At 50.4% G+C, this 16,795-nt stretch overlaps 1 protein-coding gene across 3 annotated transcripts in view; it reads right to left on the reverse strand.

Annotated features, from left to right (window-relative positions):
* The window catches only part of GANAB (glucosidase II alpha subunit), a 329,555-nt gene that overhangs the window by 83,468 nt on the left and 229,292 nt on the right, over positions 1–16,795 (reverse strand). For all 3 annotated transcript variants that reach the window (XM_085626079.1, XM_085626077.1, XM_085626078.1), the window contains 2 exons: positions 1,053–1,166; positions 824–936 (listed from right to left, as the gene is read on the reverse strand). In XM_085626079.1, coding sequence (XP_085482205.1) covers positions 824–936; positions 1,053–1,166 — 227 coding nt within the window. The remainder of the gene's footprint in view (positions 1–823; positions 937–1,052; positions 1,167–16,795) is intronic.

Raw genomic sequence — 16,795 nt, forward strand, 5'->3', positions numbered from 1 at the left:
TTGTGTCAAGCTGCCAGATGGTTAAGCACAGGGTGATTTAGTGACTTTTGTAGTTCACACTGACAAGGACTGCAGTTGTTACTAGAGTATGGTTTTCATACTCCCCCCCCCCCCCCCCCCAAAAAAAAAATCAATAACCCAATCTCTTACAATTTGCCTTCCCCTTAAAGGCAGAGAACTAGTAGTAGTATGATCTTCTCAGTTCCTGACTATTGTGGAGTAGCGTCTGAGTCAAACACGATGGTGCAGACAATATAGGAATATTGAGCGAGAGTGTTGGAAACATTGGTAATCATGTTCATGTCCACTTTTCTGAATCTATTTTAGGGGAGGGGCGAAAACAGGAAAAGGGCAGTATACTCTGAAGGAGGCGCATCCCTGTTCTAGCCTCGAAAGCAGAGATCCTTCTGTAATCTTAATGTCTGCATTAACCCCTTCTGTGCCCGCCCCTTTCCCCGCCCTGTGCCGGCCGTTGAATTAGCGGGCGGGGTCTATGACGAGCTGGACTCGTCATGGGCACAGCGCCACCGCGGCCCATGACGAGTCCAGCTCGTCATGGGCACTGAAGGGGTTAAAGGCAGCTGCCTTCATGGTCCCAAAGAATGTGTTCACACTCACAATTGACTCAAACAAATGTCTTGAATTCAGGGAACCTTTTGATGAGCACACATCCCAAACACAATTTTAAACTGTTTCTGCAATTCTCACACAATCGTGTATTTCATTCAAAGCAAGATGCCCACACTGTTGTCCATGCATCAAAACTTAGAGGCCAATTGAGATTCTGTCCCCTCCCAATCTCCCCTTTTCAAAATACAGCTACCTGGAGGTGAGGACTCCAGCAGAGAAGGTGAAGAGCCGGTGAAGGAATTCATTCTTCTTCTCAAAGTTGAAGCTATGCCCATCATCCAAATAAAGATCCCCCTCAGCCAATCCCTGCACCAGGAGAGAGAACAGGTAAGCTCAACAGTAATGGCAAAAAACACAGCACACTCAGTACAACAAAGGGAGCAAATGATGAGGACCTGTTCCAGGGCTCTTTCCAGACTCACCTCTGGACTCAAGGCTACATAGAGTGTAAAGGGATCACTGTGAGTACATTCCGAACTCCGACGAATTCGCTCCTTCCGCGGGACAATAGAGCCACCACGCTGGTACACAGGGATCTAGAAAGAGGACATGGGTCAGTCATTAGTCACCACAGCACACAACTGACCTCTAGAATAATCCATACCCCGACTTTCTACCCGGTAATTGATGTAATTTTGACAGTAACAGCACTGGGTCCCTGCTAACCAGGTCCCAGTGCCAAATATCTTTCCCAACACTGTGCAGCTGTACCCCCAATTAGCAATACCTTTGACACTCCCTTTAAGTCCCTAGTAAGTAGGGCTACAGCACAAATTGCGCCACCCTAAAGGACCCACCACCAAACACATACAGACTGCGACTGCAAGCTTCGTGTCTTGACAAAAGTGAAAACATGACATGGCACACAGCCTGTGTGCCATGTCCACAGACACTGCAGGGAGTATAGGTATGTCATCCCTACTGCAGGTCTTACACCCCTAAGGCAGGGTGCGCTATACTACCTGCAAGAGCAGAACTGCCTCAGCAGATATGCTCCTGTGCTGGTCAGCCCTATTGCTGCCAGTAAAAGTAAACAGGGAATCCATTTCGGAGCACATGTGCTAGACACTGGTGAAAAAAGTTCCCAAGCTACATGATGGCTTCACTGAAAATAGGGATGTTTGGTATCAAACATCTCGTATTAATAAATGCACACACCAGGGTTTGAATTATTAATACATGCACACAGACTACCTTTTTTTTTGTTTTGTTTTTCAAAAACCTTTATTGTTCCATCAAATTGTACACTGCTATTCAGCCAACAACCCAGAGGCAGGCAGCTAGGTTGTGCGGCGGCTCTCCGCCCAAGCGTGTGATGTCGCACATTCGAGCAGCATTCCAATAGTATACGATAAACATAATACAACCAAACTAACGGTGAGCGAGAGTCGAAATAGAGCAAGCAACAACTAGACGAAATGTCACAACTGCCGCCATTCTGCATCCACATTTAGCCATATCTGCTCAGACACCAAGCAGTCCTCCACGTAGAGCAAACCCCATATTTCAGAGCACTTATGTCAGGCAGCCCCACTGCATGCATCTCACCACGATCACCCTCCAGCCACGCCATCCCGCCAGACCCACGACCCGCATCCTCAGTCATCATCCAACACTGTGGTCCTCTCCAGCCAGTCCACCAGCGGCTGCCATATATCTACGGGCCTCGAGCGCTGAGGCAATTGGTCCCAGTAGGAAGTCAGTTGCTCCCTACAGTACACCGCCGCTCCTATCCAGGCCGCCACTTTCGGTGGAGCCGTTTTCTTCCAGTGTATCGCTACTTGGCGCTTGGCAAGTAAGAGCAAAAGGGCCACAAGCCTTCGCGAGGCCTTAGTCACATTTCTCACGAAGCCCAAGAGGGCCACTAGGGGGTCCAGTACCATCTCCGCTCCTACGATCTGTCCTATGGTGTTGAGGACTGCAACCCAGAATCCGCGCATGGGGCCACACACCCAAACCAGATGATAGAACGTGGCCTCCCTCTCGCCACATCTCCAACAGTTTGCATCGGCCCGCAGACCCATTTTACACAGTTGTATGGGCGTACAGTAGGTCCTGTGCAGGTAGTTGAAGTGTACCAACCGCAGTCTATAATTAGGTGATAGGTTTTCAATTTGGGAACAGCAATACTCCCACTGTTTCTCTAATAGATATACCCGCTTCAACCTCCCACGAGGACCTGGAGTCCACATGCGCAACCGGTGTTGCGCTCTGAGTAGACCTATAGATACGCGTAATCAATTTACGCGGGGAGGAGTTCGAGAGTATGTCCTCCAAAGCCGCAAGCGTCGGCGGGCCATCTGGGAACATAGGGTACCTGCCTTTGCAGGCAGACCGCAGTTGATAGTATAGAAGAAGCTCTGAGGCCATCGGGTCAGGCGCTGTCACCATAGCCTGCACAGTGAGGAAGGTATCGTCAGGGTACAAGTCCCCCGCCACACTCAGACCACAAGCCCGCGCCCGTCGCGCCACCGCTGCGTCTGTCAATGGACCTAACAGTGGATTAGCCGCCAGGGGCATACTCGGCGCATATAAATCTGCAACGCCTGCGCGCTTAGCAATGTTCGTCCAGGCCCAGCGCACCATTTCGACGGTATCAATGTCCTCCTGGGGGCGCTGGTATCTCCGATACACCGCCGCACGAAGGGGACAGGGGGCCGCAACGTCCGTCTCAATTGCCGCGTGGGGTTGGTAGGGAATCGGGTGATGCCAGTAGTGCAGGTACTGTGCCTGTGCACTATACGCATAAAGCTCCATGTCCGGGGCCGCGAGGCCTCCCTGGCGGAAAGGGAGCGCGAGTAGGTTCCATGCCACTCTGGGCTGTTTACCCACCCATACAAGTTCAATCAAGGCTGAGCGGAGTCGGCGGAAGAAAGCCTTCGTAAGAGGCACAGGAATGTTCACGAACAAGTAGAGAAATTTAGGCACGACCACCATCTTTGCAATAGCTATGCGGCCCGTCATAGACAGCGGCAGCGCTTTCCATCTTTTCACCTTACTCTCCAGCCACTCCACGGCCACCCCAAAGTTGGCCAGCCATATATCCTGTACCGAGCGGCTCAACTGTATGCCTAAATACTTGACCTCATCCGTGACCCAGGCAATCGGAAATTCCGTTAGTGGGAACATAGCCGACTTTGACCAGTTTATGTCAATGCCTGTGAGGCCACTGTAGCGGGTCACCTCTCGCATCAGCGGGTCAAAGTTCTCCGACGGATTCATCATATATATGGTGATATCGTCGGCATACATAGATACCAGTAAGCCCCGCGACGTGAAACCGATACTGCGCTGAGTGTGATGTTGACGCAAACGGGCCGCCAGCGGCTCCGTCGCCATGGCAAAGAGCAATGGCGACAACGGGCAACCCTGCAGAGTCCCTGGAGTTATGGAGATCGGGGCGGACGTCTGGCCATTTATCCTTATCCTAGCCGTCGGAGCATTATAGAGTATGCCGATACGCCTGGCAAAGGATGGGCTGAACCCCATACGAGTAAATAGCGTCTGTAGGAATTTCCACTCTAAGGAGTCGAATGCCTTAGTGGCATCCAGCAATGCAGCCGCGGCCTGCACCTTGGGGTCCAAATAATGTAGAAGCCCAAACAAAACTCTCAAATTGTGGGAAGTTGACCGCCCCATTACAAACTCCCGACTGATCGGACAGCGCTATCTGCGGCAGCATATATTTCAAACGGTCAGCAAGTAATTTCGCGTAGATTTTGGCGTCGAGGTTGATTAGCGAGAGTGGGCGATATGAGTCCGGACTGACGGGGTCCTTACCAGGTTTAAGTAGCTAGATAATTAGGGCCTCTCGCATCGATTGGGGGAGGATGCCCTTTTCCACCGCCTCCTCAAACACTCTGTGCAATCTTGGGACAAGTAGGTCGGCATATTCCTTATAGAAGGCCGCCGTCAGCCCGTCAGGGCCCGGTGCCTTGCTGAGGGGCATAGCGGCTATCACCGCTCGAATATCCTCCTGCGTGAACGGCAAGTCCATATATTGTCGGGCATTGTTACTGAACCACGCTAGAGCTATGGTGTCTAGATAATCGCTGAGAACCGTGTCCTCAGGTGTCACCTTGGAGGTGTACAGGTCCCTATAGTAATCTGTCATCACTGCCAGTATAGCCGGAGGCTCTCGCACCGTGCCACCCCCCCGCCCCCCCATGTAGCTCCAGGATATGCTCCAACCCTCTCGGCGCACGCAGCATGTTCGCTAGCGTGCGTCCGGCACGATCACCCTCCCCATACCTCCTGGCTTGATAATCTTTAGACAAGAACGCTACCTCCCTGTCTGCCTCCACCTGGTACATGGTTAGTTTCGTCCTAAGGTCAGCACGCGCCCTGCCAGAGGGGGCCTCTAACATCACAGCCTCGAGCTGCGCGAGTTCAGTTTCTAGCCTGCTCAAGATTTCCCTTATGGTTCTCAATACTCCCGTTTTTAGCGCCATGCAGTGCCCTCTCGTCACCGCCTTACAAGCCTCCCAGAGTGTGCCAGGCGAATCTACAGAGCCCTCGTTAATTTCGAAGTATTCTTCCAGTTGTTCCCGCAAAGAATGCTGAAAGACTTGGTCACGCAGCGCCCGGGAGGGGAACCTCCAGCTAAACGGCTGGATGTACTGTGGCGGCGTGGATAGCGTCAGGCATACCGGGGCATGGTCAGATAAAGACCGCGGCAAGTGGGTCACCTCTAACACCGACAAGTGTAAGTCTCTGGACAGTAGCCAGAAGTCCAGTCTGGACCAGGCCGCTCTGAGCTGTAATGCATGTACCCGCACGGACCCCGGGGTGCAACGTCCTCCAGGAGTCCACCAGCCCCGCCTCCTGCATGATACAGCCAAGCGCCTCCGACGCCCTGGGGTGATGTTCTCTGGTTGTGCCCTGTCTATCTATAGTATCCAACAGTACCGCATTGTAGTCACCCCCCCCACAATATCGCTGCCGGCCTGCACCTTGTGCCATAAGTCCTCGTAGAACTCTGGGTTGTCGTCATTCGGGCCATATACATTCACCAGGATCACTTGTGCGCCACACAACGACCCCACTAGAAGAATATATCTGCCCCCTGTGTCTCTGATTTCCACATGCGTCCTCCAGTGAAGACCCTTTCTAAGTAATATCGCTACCCCTCTGGAGTAGTTGGAGTAAGGTGCATGAATTACCTCACCCCATCTGTTATGTCTGAGCAACTGCGCAGCATTAGCTGTCAAATGCGTCTCCTGCAGGAGGCAAATGTCGGCGTCTTTTATGAGTAGGAAGGCCTGCACCAATCGCGCTTTGCGTCTATCATTCATACCTCGGACATTCCAAGTAATGCATGTTATGTTCTTCACAGCGACAGGCATAGGAAGAGATCGCGGTCAAACAGCAGACATGTCCCGTGCTCCCAGTCGCCCGGCCATTCCGCGCCTAGGTGCAAAAAATACCCCATCAGCCTGTCGGGCAACAACATGCAGGGACGTCCAGAGCGCAGCAAAATGAAAGCCTGCCGACAAGGCAGTGGACAGCGAACGGCATGCGCTGTAGCAACATCTCTCGCCTCTCTCGACTCAACACCGTAAAACACACCAACCCCAACATACCCCCCCAAACTGAAATCAACCCATTCCCCACCCGCTCCAACCCCCCAATTAGGTTGTGCAATGCCCCCCCAGGTTACCCTCCCAACTAACAGAGCTGTAACTACAGCCAGTGGTCGTAACCAATGTGTGGGAATCATCCCTTGAGGTACGCAGGTTGGCCAACACCTACCCCCGTACTTTTGACAGGGTGATCGAGCTATGACCCGGCATGGCAGCTCGAGGACCCCCTTCGCCAGAACCCAGCAAACTGCCACAGTGCCCTTCCAGCGTCTGAATCCAATCCTCCCATCTCCCAAACAGTCAATAGTAGCCGAACCGGCCAGCGCAGGCAAACCAAAGTAGCATAACTGAAAGCCACACAGGGTAACTTATTCAACATCACTCAGCCTGTCCCCTTGTACCGGTCCCACTGGAGGTGCCTGATTCTTCTGATCCTTCGCTAGTTGTTTCGCATATAGCAGAGCCGCCTTCGCGTCCAAAAAGAAAGATGGTTTTCCGGGGCCTTGTACCCGTAGTTTCGCAGGGTATATTAGGGAGTATTTTGTTCCCGTTTGCTGGAATAGTTTCTTTGCTGGCATAAATTCTCTGCGAGCGGCCTGCACCTGCATAGTATAATCAGGGTATATTGCGATGTGGTTGCCTTTATATTGCACCTCTTTCATGTCTCTTGCCATGCGCAATATCGTGTCTCGGTCCCTATAATTTAGCACGCGTGCAATGATAGGCCTAAGTGGCGTGCCTGGTTTGGGCCTGGGCCCCAGCGTGCGGTGCGCCCTCTCGACAAGGAACATCGGCGATAGACCCGACCAAAACAGGTCTTTCATCATCTGTTCAACATCTAGTTCCATGCTTGTGATGTCTGTCGTTTCCGCCACTCCCGTGATGCGAACGTTGTTGCGCCGTGAGTGCGCTTCTAAGTCCTCGTTGTTTTGTTGTATAAGCGCCAGGACTTTGTCCATGCCCCGCAGTTTTGTGGCGAGGTCCGTCTGGTTTTCCTCCGTGTCAGCCACTCGCGTTTCAAGCGCCTCTACTCTTCCTTCTTGTTTGTCCACACGAGACGTGATTCTGTCCATGCGCGCCGCCAGTGCGTCCATTTTGCCATCTATGCCCTGCAGGCTTACTTTTAGTTTTTGAAACATGGATTTGATGTCCGCATCCTGGGAGCCACTCTGATCGCCTCGGGCGGCCTCTGCGTCGCGGTGTTCCTGGTCCGATGTTTTCTGCTTGGACTTGTCGAAGGTGATTTTCGGCTGCCGCGTATCCGGCTTGCCCATTGCTACCTTCCAACGTGTGTCGCAGGCGAGGGCAAACGGTCAACAATCTCCCCTCCCGATGCAGGCCACCCCTGGCTTGATTCTCGCAGCAGGCAGCGGGAAGGGCAGATGACCCAGGGGGCCAGTTCTCAGAGCCGTGATATGGTCGTAACGTGGCAAACCGAACAGGGGCGCCCGCAGAGCGAGCCCTCCAACCCCGGGCCAGGTTTTGAACAGTGGATCCTCGCCCCAGCAGCCGCGCCCTCGGCCTCAATTCGGGGGGGGGGGGGGGGGGGGGCACGCAATCCACAATCCGGGGTCAGATCCAGCCGGCCCCGGGCCTCACCAGTAGTCCGGTCGCCGCAGAAGGGGCCGCCGATCCACAGCGTGTGCAGACCGGCACCGATCCAGGGCCAGAGAGGAGCCCCTCAGCCAACCACGGCACACCGATCGACACCTTTAGGCTCGCAATGGTAGGGAGTCGCCACGTAGCCGGCGCTGATTAAAATGGCCACCTCACTGCCGCCACCTCCAGGGCCGCCGAGGCCTCCGAAGTCCCAGGGCGAGCGCAGGCGAGCTATGGGCACGGGGTGGCCTCCTCCCCCACCTGGTCAGGACCGGAGCCCCCCGGCCCCCGCCCCAGCAACTCCGCTCACCGCCAGCTCCAGCGCTCGTCTCTCGGCCCCGCGGCGTCTCACAGCCAGTCCACGATTCCTCCCCTCGTCACTCCTCAGTATTCGATGCCATGGGCCTTCTCGCCGTCCTCTCGACACCTCGATGGCAGCCGCAGGGGAATGCACTGACCCAGCCGACGTTCCGCAAGCCGGAGCGATCTAGCGGCCGTCGCCCCACCGCAGGTTCTGCACTCGGGCCACGCCGCACTCCAGTCCCCGGCGTTCGCTCGAGCTCCAGGCCGCCGCGGCAATGCGATCACCCTGGGCCTCGTACCGCAGCAGCCGCAACAACGGGATCGGATGGTCCGATGAGCGGGGCAGATATACCCAGCACACTTCCAGGGTCAGGAGGTCCGAGCCCAGACGCCCGTAAAGCTGATAATTGACGGATTTATGTGCTCGATCGGCGGAGCTGCGGGTTTAGGCAGCCATTCCGCTCTGCAGCCAAGCCACGCCCCCCACACAGACTGTACCTAAGAAGTGCACCCCACCCACCGAACCGAAAACCTACCAGCCTCTGGTGTATTTACTCGACAGCCTGCTACCACAGACGAATTTCTGAGCCCCAAGGGTGAGGGCATTTGCTCTCAGGAAGTCAAAAGCATAGCTTGCTCGGGAAGAGGGTGTTCATTCACATCCCCTCCCACAAGATGGCATGCTGTAAGAAAGTGCCCTCTTTTTGCATGGTTGCCCCCACTTTTTGCTAAACTGCTGATGTGCTTTGACTGAGTGCACCCTGGGTTCCTGCCAAACAGGTACCCAGGGCCTGTTTTCTTTCCCTAAAACTGCACTGATAACAAAACCCAATTGGCACTCTTTGGCCACATGTCACTCCCTTGTAAATGGTACCACAGGTTCCAAGGGCACTGTGGCCAGGAAAGGCCTTGAAGGGCTTCAGCACTTATTGTGCCACCCTTAGAGGCCCTGTTTTTTTTTCTACCTTTTTTCCCCTCTCCCGGCCGAGTGCTTTGGTGCAGAACAAAGTGAAGAGTTGACATGGCACACATTCCTGTGTGCCATGCCTACGACCCACAGCCCTGGCATAGGTCAGCCACCCCTCTAGCTGAGTGCACTATACCAGTGGTGAGGGTACAGGTGCATGAGCCCTGCACCCATACAGTGTATAAGACAATTCTTAAGACAGTTAATGGCAGTAATGCCATTAAGTGTATATGGTGCTGAGAGTTTGTTATTACGAACTCCACAGCACCATGATGGCTTTACTGAAAACGGAGAAGTTTGGTATCAAACTTCTCAGCACAATAAACCCACACTGATGCCAGTGTGAGATTTAATGGAAAATGCACTCAGAGGGCATCTCAGAGATGCCCCCTGAAAAACGACCTAACACTAGTGTCCAAGCTGAGTGGCTGCTCGCCAGCTGCCACCACCAGACATTTTTCTGGACCCCCTGGGTCGAGAGCCTGCTACTCTCGGGGGTCTGAAACCATGCACATCCTGGAACGAGGTGCCAAGCCTCCTCCCCCAGGATGGGCAGGGTCCATGAAGGGGACGCTTTAAAGGCTTGCCGCCTTTGTGAGCTTCCCCAGGCCTGTTGCTGCTTCCAGTAACTGGCCCCCATTGGTTCTGACCCCCACTTAGGGCAGGAGAATCGGCTGGAAAACCAAGTGAGGAAGAGATGTGTGCCCACCGCTGCCAACCCCACCCCTCAGGTGGGGGAGGCGAGGTGAAGCATAACTCTGTCCCCGCCATCTTGCAGATGGGGGGCCCTAGCCAACTAGAGTGAGGCATAATAGGGGTTGTACCCACCCCAAGGGAGGTACCCATTGGTCCCAAACTTTACCTACATATAACTCCTCTAAATTTTGTATTTAGGGGCCACCCCAAACCTTGCCTCCTCAGACAAGATCCGACTGAGGAGGACTGAAGAGCCGTGCAGAATCTAAGAAGAGGACGACTCCCACTGACTTGGCCCCAGCCCTACTGGCCTGTCCCCACCGCGAACCTTTTCCAGCGAAATCCCAATGTCCTGCAGCCAGCAACCTCGAGAACCCGGAAGAACTGCCCTGCCTTCCACCCGAAAGACTGTCTCCAGTAAGCACCGGATTCGCTCACCCACAGACTCTGCCCCAAGCCAAAACCGTTAGTCTGCACCAGACGCCCACGGCACGAGTTAGGGTGGCCCGAATTCTAGTGGCCCAACACCACAAGGTCTCCCCAGTGATCCTGACCTGAGATCTGGTGATCTCTGACCTTTCTCGACACTCCTGCAGTCTCTTTCTGGAGGATCCCCCCCGACCGCAGCTGGCAAGAAAACCCAAAGTCACCCCTGCACCGACGCCCCATGTCCTTGGGTGACCCAACAGACTGTGTCCCAGCATCCCCAGGCATCCCAACTTACCCCTCCAGCCAGTGGTCACCTCCAGAAGATCTTTGTCCCCGAGCCTGCAGTCTTTGTTTAAACTGGAGAATACCCATTGCGAACAATCGGGCTCCCGATGCTAAACCAGCACACTGCACCTAGCCGCCCCTACGCAGCTGCGGGTGTACTTGGTGTGCTAAACTGGATCCCCTTTGCCCTGAGCCCAACACCAGGAGCTTTGCTCCCACAACCTTGTGGCCTGCTCGTGAGCAGCCGCCAACCGGAGGCCCCCTATCCACATTGGTTAACATTGGGACTCAGCACTCTGTACCCGGCCGCCTTAGTGCAGCTGAGGGTGTTTTGAGAGTGCATCCTGGACTCTGAGGGAACCCTCGTTCTAACCCCAGAATACCAACTCCCACAACAAAGTACTTACCTGTTAACCAATAACCACATTTTCTCCATAGGAACACAGACTGGTTTTCCTTGAATATTGTTTTAAGTGTGGAGTTGGTTTTGTATAAGAACTTGAAAAACTGCAAATAACTAAAAACTGCTTTCCTTACTTTTTCTCTAGGGAAATGTCCCAGTGTGATATCTAGGCAAATCATACTGAGTAGAAAAAGTAATATGTAAAGTAATCTAACAGTAATTTCCACTGTATTGAAAAGATTTACAAACCTGTAACAGACATTTTCATTCAGCTTGCTTGTATTGTTCAACCTGCTTTGAAATGCACCATTTACACTTACCTGAACTATGCTTGCCTGGTTCTATAAAATAAATATACCTAATATTTTTTAACAAACAAATTGGTCTGAGTTCAGTCTTTGAGTATGTGACATCATTTGCTGCCTGAGTGTGTACAACAAGTGCTTAATACTACCCTCTGATAAAGCCTTACTGCTCGCCCGTACTACCACAAATGGAGAGTAAGGTGCTATATACTTTTATCTCTGCCTACCTTTGGGATTCCACTGGACTCTGTGCACACCATACCTCATTTTGGTATAGTATATACAGAGCCAGCTTCCTACAATCAGCTATAGGAATGTTACCTAAAAAGGCCATAGATGCTCCTATTTTGAGAGTAGAATGTGCTCTGGAAGGTATAACGTTTTTAGCTTTAGTATATCAAGTTTGGATACATTTAATAATCTATCTAGAAATACAGGATTTAGAGATAGGATTACCTTTATAAGAGAAGCAAATACAACAAAAAGTGGTGTTTTTACAAAAATCTTTTGTTCGATCAATGTACTATAATAGTGCTCTTGACATCAAGTGTGTGTAGAGCCCTTTCTGCTACTGAATCTGGTCAAGGTAAAAACACAGGTAACTCAACTGATTGTTTAATATGAAACACAGTTTATTATACAGTTGAAAGAATTCTTCTAAGGTTAATGCCTGTAGCTCACCAACATGTCAATGACATAACAGCAATAAAAAATGCAACCTTCTATGAAAGAAATTGTAGTGCACAACTGTGTAATGGCTCAATAGGTGGGCCCATAAGCCTTGTGAGAACAATGTTGAGGTTCCAGACATGTAAAGGTGGTACTCTGGGTGGTATTATTCTTTTAAGGCCTTCCATAAAAGACTTAATTACTGGGACTTTAAATAAGGATAAATGTCTGTTTTGTAGATATGCAGCTACTGCTGCAAGGTGTAGTCGGATGGATGTGTAGGCTAATCCAACTTGCTGTAGATGCAAAAGGTAACATTTAATATTTTGTATAGATGCATCTAGTGGATCAATATTTTTACAATGTAACAAATCTTTTCCACTTTGCTGCACAGTATGGTCTAACGGTAGGTTTTCTTGCTTCTTTAAAAATTGTCATACAATCTGGTGGTAGATTTAGGGATCCAAACTCCGACTTAAGGAGCTAGATCGCTAGGTTGAGCTCCTTGGGGTTTGTAGGTCTGATCTCTCCATGGTTCTGTGTGTGAAGGTTGGACATGAGATGATATTTCCGTGCGGAACTACCGACAGTTCTAGTAGTTTGGTGAACCATGGTTGACAAGCCCATGCGGGAGCCACTAGAATTAGTGTGAGTAATGTCGGAGTTTGCAAACTAAAAATAGAAGGAGAGGGAGAATCAAAAAAGCGTAAGCAAATATCCCTGACCACTTCATCCATAGGGCATTGCCTTTGGATAGATGGTGTGGGAATCTGGAGGCGAGGTTTGGGCATTTTGAGTTCTGTGCTGTGGCAAAGAGGTCTATATGTGGGAATCCCCATTTCTGAAAATATGGAAGGAGAACCTGGGGATGAAGTTCCCATTCATGTACTTGTTGCCGCATCCTTCTGAGGTCGGCAAATTGTTAGTGGATGCCTGGAAGGTGTTCTGCTAGAAGATGAATTTTGTGAAGTATTGCCCAACGCCAAATGTTCGGAGAGAGGTGTGACAACTGTAGTGTGTGTGCGCACCCAACCCTGTTTTTGTATATAGTACATGGCTGTCATTGTCCGTCCGGTCTAGGACAACTTTCCCTTACTAGGTGAGGCTGAAAAGGTTTTAGAGCTAGATAAACTGCTAGAAGCTCCAAGTAACTGATGTTGAGACTTCTGTGTTTGGTGTCTTATAAACTTGGATTGATAGATGATGGAGATGGGCACCCCAACCTGTGAGAGAGGCATCTGCTGTTAGTACGACTTGTGGAATGGGGTCGATGAAAGGCTGCCGGTTTTGTGTGTTCCACCACTGCAGATAGCGAGGAGTGCAGCTGTCTACCAACACTAGATCTGTTAATTGACCCTGTGATGGATTCCACTGATGTGCTAAGCATTCCTGTAGAGGATGCATGTGCATTTTTGTGTGAGGCACTATTGCAATTCATGATACCATCATTACTAACAGTTGCATGAAAGTCCTCACTGTTAGGTATAGTTTTTTTTTTTTTTTTTTTTTAACTGTAGTAATAAAGTTAAAAAATTTGGAATTCTGGCCGGATTGGGTGAGGCTAGAGCTCTGGAAGTGTTTAGCTTTGCTCCCAGATATGTTTGCTGTTGTGAGGGTTGAAGATGGGATTTTAGTGCATGGACTAAAAATCCCAAGTGATGGAAAAGGTTTATGATATCGAGTGTGTTGTAGACACTTTCTCTGTGTTTTGGCTTTGATGAGCCAATCGCCCAGATATGAAAGACATGTCGTTAGAGATGAACTCTTACTACTCCTAGACATTTTGTGAATACTTTGGGTGCAGCAGTCACCAAGATGGGAAGTACTCTGAATTGATAGTGCTTTCCCGCAATCACAAATCGGAGATATTTGCGATGTGCTGGGTGTTTAGTAATATGGAAGTATGCATCATTTAAGTCTAGTGAGGACAAAGTCGCCTTGTTGTGGAAGCACTTGTTGAAGGGTGACCATCATCACATGAAGTACTTTATTTGATTTTACAGATAACACCATAAGATCTAAAATATCATACGAGTTTACACACAGATTGTCATAGTCTCATATTTTAACATTCCAGATAAAAACCGTACAAGATAAAAGCAGACAAATTGAGTTTAAAAGCTGTAAAAACAGTAAGGTGGGCCTGACTTGAAGAAAATTCATTGGCTTTAAAATTGGAAGTAGAAACTTATGCCGCAAATTATTGTATTTTGTACAAAACATAGTGACATACATTATCACATAGTAATCGTAGTAATCATATAACATAGTAATCGTTACATTATCACAATCACAGCGGGACAGATCCAAATACGAGAAACAACTGTAATTAGAAGGGAAATGGGTTCAACCTGAAATAGATCAACAGACCACGTTGGTGACGTGCCATATTTCAGGTTAAATTGAATATGCTACTTACCAGTATGCATCTGTTCTTGGCATGTAGGGCTGCTGACATTCATATCTGTGCATAGATCGCCGCCTAGTGTTGGGTCCGGATGATTGCACATTGTTGTCCTGGAAGAGTCTTCGAAGTATCACGAGATAGGTGACTCCTCCCCTGGACCACAGTGCACATGGGCATCCTCTCCATCCTATACAGTAATTCTGAGTGCTGCAGCCGCTACAGGCGCCGGGGAGGAGGGTGGGCGATATGAATGTCAGCAGCCCTACCTGCCAAGAACAGATGCATACTGGTAAGTAGCATATTCAGTTCGAGGCATGTGGGCTGCTGAATTCATATCTGTGCATAGAATACCTAGCAGTACCTCCATTAGCGGCGGCTACCCGTGCCAGCTGCAGCAGTCTGAAAAAGAGTTTTGAGAACAGCCTGTCCTACAGCTGCCTGCTGTTTTGAGTGTACATCTACACAGTAGTGTTTGGTAAATGTATGTATAGTGGACCATGTGGCTGCTCTACATATTTCCTGTAAAGGAATGTTTCCTAGGAAAGCCATGGATGCCCCTAACTTTCATGTTGAGTGGGCTCGTGGGGGAATCGTTAATGTGCGTTTAGCCTTTTGATAGCAAATTTGAATACATTTAACGATCCATCTGGCTATACCTGCTTTGGAAATGGCGTTGCCCTTGTGTTGTGGAGAAAAGGCAACGAAAAGTGGTTTTGTTTTCCTAAAGTCCTTAGTTCTGTCTATATAGTACATGAGGGCCCTCTTTACATCTAGTGTATGGAGCATTCTCTCTGCGACATTCTGTGGATTTTGAAAGAAAACAGGCAGTTCGATAGTTTGATTAATGTGGAACTGCGATATGACTTTGGGCATGAATTTGGGGTTGGTACGTAGTACAACCCTGTTTGCGTGAACCTGTATAAATGGCACTTGAATGGTTAGTGCCTGGAGTTCACTAACTCTCCTTAATGAAGTGATTGCCACTAGGAAAGCCACTTTCCAGGTGAGGAACTGAATCTCACATGAATGGAGAGGTTCAAAGGGTGGACCCATTAATCTGGTGAGGACCAAATTGAGGTTCCACACTGGTGCCGGTGGGTGTCTTGGGGGAATTACTCGTTTGAGTCCCTCCAAGAAGGCTTTGATGGCAGGCACTCTGAATAAAGAGAGGTGCTGCCTGTTTTGGAGATAGGCTGCTATCGCGGTTAAATGGATACGTATTGAGTTGTATGCTAGATTGCATCGGTATAGGTGTAGGAGGTAACAGATGATATTTTGAATGGATGCGTCCAGCAGGTTAATGTCATTGTTGTCGCAGTAAATGACAAACCTCTTCCATTTAGCCGCATAGCAAGCTCTGGTAGTGGGTCTCCTGGCCTCCTTGATGATATCCATACAGTCAGGTGGCAGGTTTAGGTAGCCAAACTCTAAGACTTCAGGAGCCAGATTGCCAGGTTCAGCTGTTGCGGATCTGGGTGCTGAATCTCGCCATGGTTCTGCGTTAAAAGTGCGGGTTTGATCCGCAGCCTTTGATGCGGCACCACGGAAAGTTCTAGAAAGGTGGTGTACCATGGTTGGCGCGCCCATGTGGGAGCAACTAGGATGAGTGTTAGTGAGTGTTGTCGCAGTTTGCGTGCCACTAGAGGTATTAGTGGCGCTGGGGGAAAAGCGTACGCAAATCTGCCGGACCAGTTCATCCATACCGCATTGCCCTGTGACTGGATGTGGGAACCTGGCGGCAAAGCTTTGGCATTTTGCGTTATCGTTTGTGGCGAATAGGTCTATCTCTGGATGACCCCACTGTTGGAAGTACGGTTGGAGAACTGACGGATGTAGCTCCCACTCGTGCATCTGGTGGCTGTGTCTGCTGAGCAGATCCGCCATCTGGTTGTCCTTGCCGGGGAGGTGTTCCGCCATGAGGAATATGTTCCTTTGAATGGCCCAATTCCACATGCTCTGAGCCAGATGAGAGAACTGTGGAGTGTGTGTTCCTCCCTGCTTCTGTATGTAGTGCATGGCAGTCATGTTGTCCGTCCGGATCAACACGACTTTGTTGCATAAGTGTACTTTGAATGCCTTCATGGCTAGGAAGATTGCCATCAGTTCCAGAACGTTGATGTGCATCTTCTTTTGTTGCGTTGTCCATAGTCCCTGCACTGTGTAAGTGAGTACATGAGCTCCCCAACCCTGGAGAGAGGCGTCCGCTGTCAGTATTATTTGTGGAACAGGCTCTTGGAACGGTCAGCCCTTGCAAAGGTTTTGTGGAGTCCACCAATGCAGAGAGTTGTATGCCCGACCGCTCACCAACACTAGGTCTTTTAATTGCCCGTGAGCCTGATTCCATTGACGTGCCAAGCACTCCTGAAGCAGGCGCATATGTAGTCTCGCGTGAGGGACTATGAAAATGCAGGAGGCCATCATGCCTATCAACTGCATGAACACTCGCGCAGGAAGGGAGTGTTGAGGTTTGAACTTTGAGATCAGCAGTTGCATGCTGTTGATCCTCACTAAATTTGGCTG

Source organism: Triturus cristatus, chromosome 9 (assembly GCF_964204655.1).
Source record: "Triturus cristatus chromosome 9, aTriCri1.1, whole genome shotgun sequence".
Classification (NCBI taxonomy): Eukaryota; Metazoa; Chordata; class Amphibia; order Caudata; family Salamandridae; genus Triturus; species Triturus cristatus.